The sequence below is a fragment of the Palaemon carinicauda genome, chromosome 4, assembly GCF_036898095.1.
Source record: "Palaemon carinicauda isolate YSFRI2023 chromosome 4, ASM3689809v2, whole genome shotgun sequence".
In the NCBI taxonomy this organism is placed as follows: Eukaryota; Metazoa; Arthropoda; class Malacostraca; order Decapoda; family Palaemonidae; genus Palaemon; species Palaemon carinicauda.
The window spans coordinates 169,998,881-170,004,880 of NC_090728.1; the positions used below are offsets into that span (position 1 = coordinate 169,998,881).

Below are 6,000 nucleotides of genomic sequence, written 5' to 3' on the forward strand. Positions count from 1 at the left end.
CTAAATACTGTACAGGCATATCAAGCAGTTTAAAAAAAGATAAAAAACCACTACACAATGCCATATTCAAGTGAATGTTAAGACGGGCTTTATAAATTAGATTACCATAATTTTCAATCAATACCAGGGAGAATATGAACCCAGATGTTTACAATTCTGCCTGAGAATAATAGCCATCTACACTCAGTTTAGAAGCTCTAAAGAACAATTCCTAGATGCAATAACCAAGGAATATCCAAAGAACATCGCATGCCTCATGGAGTTGAAATACATCCAGGATATGTGGTAATAGTACTCTTATGGGAAACAACCTGTGATTAAACCCTACTAAGAACCTGAATAATATAACCTACCGGTATTTCCTTTTTTTTTAAATACTAGTGTAAGAATAATGTCAGGGAAGCTTCCCTACTTGTGTACATATATATGAAATCATTTAATTCAAGGAACTTTAGTTTAAACAGTAATACACTATAATTGAATTGCTCATACATATAGTAAATTTTACATCATCTACTCAGCATATATTGGTTAAAGGCAGACTAACTATTTTTCCCTGTTGGAGCCTGTGGGCTTATAGTATCCTGCTTTTCCAACTAGGGTTTTGTGATACATGAATGGCGCGATTGTATTTACATCAAAGCTCTGAAAGGTTCCTTTTTTTCAAACACCTGAAAAATTCCTGAACATTATTGGCAAAGTCAAAGGTAATAAAAAGGAAAATACAAAGGAAAGTAATTTCATAGGCCTGAAACAAACTATCAAACAATAGAAAAGGAGAATACTCTTATGAGCCCAGAAAGCAAATAAACCTAGATCTTTGTGAAAAATGGAGTTGTCTACATATACACAGACAATACAGTAGGCATTAGGATAATTAAAAGCTACCAAATTGGAAATGAGTAAGACTAAAATATGAATTGGAAATGAGCAAGACTAAAATATATGTCACTATAGAGGATTACATCAAATTTCAAGTGTATCACCATCGACTCTTATTTTATGGAAATATGAGTAAAAAAAGTTCTAGGAACACAGTTTCAAGAGGAGGGAAGTAAATGCTGTAGGATGGAACATGGATAATTGGGACTTGTTACTTCTTTACCCCTAAACATCGGGTAAAATGATTTTCAAAGAAATATAAACCTTTATGTGGCAATAGAAAGCTCAAGAAAAAGTTGCCTGTTACATAGACCACTCCATTCTTACATTTCAACTGTGTGTGTAATCTGGTGTGTCAGGAGGAAGGCAAAACCTGATAATACATGCTACAGTCTGAAATAATTATTGCAATGGTGCATCAGTGCTCTGAAAGTTGGTGTGATGTGTTTTATTGTGGTGTTTGGCAATACTATAAAAAATAATGTCCCAGCAACTTTTGCAACATAAGCAGCTAGCCCAAAGCAACTACGTAAAATTTCAAACAAGGTTTATACAGAATTTGATTTACAGGTGGTTGCCAGGATATTCTATTTGACTAGAAATGCTATGCAATCTATAGGGAATACAGTATAATTTAACTGCTTTACTGTTGCAAATGATGCTTTAAAACTCACCCATCATAAGTGTTTCATTGGTATTGAAAGTTTGGTTGACCTCAATTAGACCTGTAATATCGGATTAAACGCAAGTTAAATTTTCATGAGATTCTGTTTTTACTTATGAACAATAATTAGATGTTATATTAAGTAATCAAGCATTGGAGCCTTGTAATATGTAGGTATTAGCACTATTTACCTTGATTACAAAACCTTCCAGTCCAACCCTTATTGCACTTGCATCTGTACCCACCACGCTTTCTTGAACGACATGTTCCATTCTCACACTTGTGAGCATCGCAGGCGTCTTGTTCTGAAATGTGTTTTTAGATATGTAATGAAATGTGTATATCACTGCATGCTACCTTATGACAATTCGAATCTTACTATGATATCATGCAACCACCACCAGTTTGTGATGCTTGACTAATATTCCAACTCTTTGTTTGTTACTACAGATCTATATGAAATGGAAAATTTTAAATGAATAGGATTTTTTAAATACTGAAACATGCAGCACTTGGTGAGGTTACAGTTGGGTCATATAGCTATTGGTTTCATGATCATGATACTATTCTTTAGATTAAGCATTACTATTTATCGGCACATTATTTCAGTGCATAAAATGATTGCTTATTTTGAAATTTAGCTGAAAACATGCTAAGTCAAAATACTGTATCTTGAGTTACTAAATTTGGCCAAATAAGAAGGAATATTAGACACCAAGTCTCCCATAAAGAATTGATGCACTATATTATAATGGAACAGTATTTCTAACTTGACTTTATTCGATACATACTCATCGAAATTTCTAAGAAGCAGAGTGTGTATCAGAAAGCTGAAGTGTGTTCTTTGCTATTCCAAACAGGGCCCCTTAACCATGAAGAAGTAAAAAAGCTTTATAAAAGCATAAAAGAATTTCAATCATTCCTTCAGCTTATTTTCACATGGACTATAAATATATAAAATCTTTGTTTTTCGAATATTGTTTATGGGCCAAATCTATAACTCTTTTTTTTATATACAGCTGCTTATCAGGGCTGTCTAGTAACTGCAATAGTTATACCAAATTTCTATAAGTTTTAAAGTAGAACATCGCAATAACAGACCACAGCGCTATATATGTCCTACATCTGGGGTAATATCCAAACGAGCAGATGAGATTAATACACTTTCGTTTTTCACACATGGATGATATAATAACGGAATGTACTGTAAATTAAATGAAACTCACAGCAACAAAAATAACTACAAGCATAGAATGAATCAAAATAAATGAATATATCACTGGAAAGGACTAGCAGATAATCTCAGAACTACTGTGCTTCTTTCCCAAAGGTTAAAATAATGCAATTGCAAAATATTTGTAAATAAATCTATATACCATGTACAGTATTTCCATGTATAAGATGACCATTAGATAAAACAAAGTAAAAAAATAAGAGAAATTTTAATTAATTTAACCAATATCTGTAGTATAAGATGACTGCTAAATATAAAATACATCTATATATAAGCTAGGTTTTGGTTATGCAAAGATGATGTTACAACAATTTTTTTACTTGCTGTATCCCCAGAAATTCAAAATAAATGAAATAAAGCTAATTCCATATCAGGGTTTCCCTACATAAGACACTCAAAAAGAAAATCATTATAGTATTTTTTTTTTAATTTCCTCGCCAATCACAAAAAAACAAAAGAATGAATTAACTAACGCATTTACACATCCAATTAGTAACTAATGATACTAGTTGCTTTTAATAAACTGAATGAAAACTGTGGTAGTCTAGAACACATTGGTATCCTGCGATAGTTATCATAAGATGCTTTGAAAAAGTTTGAAAATTATATCAAGAAAATTATTTGTTATTTATATTTGCACATACAGTGTACATGATAGCAGGAGAGTGAAATAAGCTGGCAGTGCTTACTTTCCCCCAGCCTGGCTCACAGAAAAAAAAAAAGTTGATTTCATTAACATAGAATTATTCTTCAAATAGGTTATTCATTATGAAGATATGCCAATAATAAACTAAGGTAAAAGTAGTTTTATTACCTTTACATAAAAAATGATGTAAAAATGGTTTTGTTACCTTTTATCTAAATAAATATTCAGTAAATAAATAAAAATATCTAAGAACTACTGTTCTACTTCTTACGGTGACCATTACAATGCCACCCGAAAATGACTCTTGTTATCTAGATTTGGTCCATTATGTCCAGAATCCGGTATTGTGAGGTTCTACTTAGGAGAAAAAATATTACAGTACTGTACTCGTATTGTGTTCAGCTTTATATATAAATTGAATATTTATAACAGAGGATTGGAAATACAGCATAATTTACTATAAAGTCTGGATTCATCACAATACCAGTTTTTAATTACAATATTAAGAGTGATTAGAAATAGTTTTTTACCATTTCACTTTCAATCTATACATATTTATTCAGATTTCCCAAATGAAGCACATGATGATAATAAAAAGATTTAGATATTTCGCTTTGTCCATTCGCTGTAAATTAGCCATTAAAACTAAACAGACTATCTCATATTTCACTTGTGAAAAGAAAGCAGCTGTTGTGTCCTTAATATAACCCATTAAAAAGCTCGGAGTCATAGAAATAATAAGTACTGCACAGTACAGTATGTGTATGGTAAACAAAAGGGCGATATGATTAATATACAGTATGGAGTTTTTATTTACCTTTAGTAATTTGTGTTTCCATGACAGGAGCTGGGGGTGCTACAACACTATGGCTTGGTCGAGGAGCACCTTGATCCCTCTGTTCAGCATCTCCACATCCGGGTAAAATTTTGTTTTGCTTCTCACTTTCAGCAAGATCTTGAACACGTCCGTTTATTTCTACTTGGCTCATGCAGCCTGTCAAAGCAAGCACAAAAAATAAGGAAGAAAGAAAAGAAATTACATTACTGTACAACCTTGTAACATTTGAAAATTGATAACAATTTAAAAGGCATTTAGATCCCTAGCATATTTTGAAGACAGGATTTTGAAAACAAAACAAACTTACCTCTAAAGCTTGAGGAGTTCCTTAAGTGCCACTGAGCTTGTGCATGTCTGGCTATGTCAGGAGGAACACCCCCAAGAAACAATGGTGTATCTGAATCTAAGTATTCTTGGTCACCTGCGTTAATCATTGATCGGGCAATACCGCCATCCACTCTCAAAGTGAAATTCTGCCTTTCAGACAGTAGTTCAACAGTGTGCTCTGATTCATCACTGACTAATTCATAGCTGTTAAATAAGAAAATTAATCAGAAATAACTCCTCTATAGCTTCAATTTCCATAATTATCATCCTATTTAGAATTTAAAAATTACTGTGTCACACTGATTAAATTTATGGGAGAGTGCTTTGTGAATAGTAAGGAAAAATTGTGAATTTAGATGTAAAACATTGATTATTTCAACTTTGAAAGCTAAAAGAATATTTCTTACCTAAACATTGTAGATGCTGGATGATTACCCACATCATAGCTAATGCGGAGCCGTCCTTTAAATACTTCAACTGCCAAGTGCTGTCTATCTTTTCCATGATAGACCAAGACCCCATTAGGACTTTTTGTTGTAAAGCTTATGGTTATGTTAACTGAAGGCTTTAGAGGTGGTGTAATTAGCTGCACGAAGCTACTTGCATCAATGAAGTTCACTGCTGTCATGTGTTGGCAATACTTACCTGAATACATTAAAGGGGCATTATTAAGTGTTCTTATAGTCCGATATGTATTACATTTCATAACAAAGTACAAAGCTAAATGATTTATACAATGTGAAATATGGTCATACCCAATTAAAGCTGAGGGTTGTGTCTATCTGACCTTTAGTCAGTATTCTTACCAGAATATCCAGGTGAACATTTACAAACATATTCCATCTCTCCACGTGGGACAACGCAGACTCCATGACGGCAATCATGTTGCAGACATGGTTCTGTTTGCAAAAGAACTGAAGGCCCTAATTCACAATATCGACCACTCCAGTCACCAGAGCATTTACACTCATAGTCACCAACACCATCTACACACTGGCCACCATTCTGTGAAGAGATTGATAGAAGTTATTGAGTTACTAACATGCAACTTAAATGACAAATGACAGCAACAAGTTAACTTAACATAACATTAATATATCTTCATAGGATAAACCTATTACCTGGCACATATGATTGAGGCAGTCATCCAGATTTTCTGTGCAATTACTTCCTGACCACCCAACACTGCATTGACACTCGTATCCAGTGCCATGGTCAATACAAGTCGCACTATTCTTGCATGGATTAAATTCCTTTGAACAAAAGGCAATCTTCTTCTCGCAGTATTCACCTGTATAGCCTGCTTGACAAGTGCAAGAATAGGAACTAATACCATCAACACAAATAGCTCCATTTTCACACTTATTACCAGAGCAGTCATCGATATTAATTTCACATCTTCCACCCTC

General features: G+C 33.4%; 1 protein-coding gene across 4 annotated transcripts in view; it reads right to left on the reverse strand.

The window, feature by feature from the left end:
- Positions 1–6,000, reverse strand: part of LOC137640182 (protein slit-like) — a 56,531-nt gene that overhangs the window by 33,348 nt on the left and 17,183 nt on the right. For 2 of the 4 annotated variants that reach the window (XM_068372710.1, XM_068372708.1), the window contains 7 exons: positions 5,713–6,000; positions 5,398–5,596; positions 4,999–5,236; positions 4,572–4,795; positions 4,244–4,420; positions 1,738–1,851; positions 1,557–1,607 (listed from right to left, as the gene is read on the reverse strand). The exon at positions 5,713–6,000 is cut by the window's right edge and continues 22 nt beyond it. In XM_068372710.1, coding sequence (XP_068228811.1) covers positions 1,557–1,607; positions 1,738–1,851; positions 4,244–4,420; positions 4,572–4,795; positions 4,999–5,236; positions 5,398–5,596; positions 5,713–6,000 — 1,291 coding nt within the window. The remainder of the gene's footprint in view (positions 1–1,556; positions 1,608–1,737; positions 1,852–4,243; positions 4,421–4,571; positions 4,796–4,998; positions 5,237–5,397; positions 5,597–5,712) is intronic. The other 2 variants (XM_068372709.1, XM_068372711.1) reach the window with 2 other exon arrangements.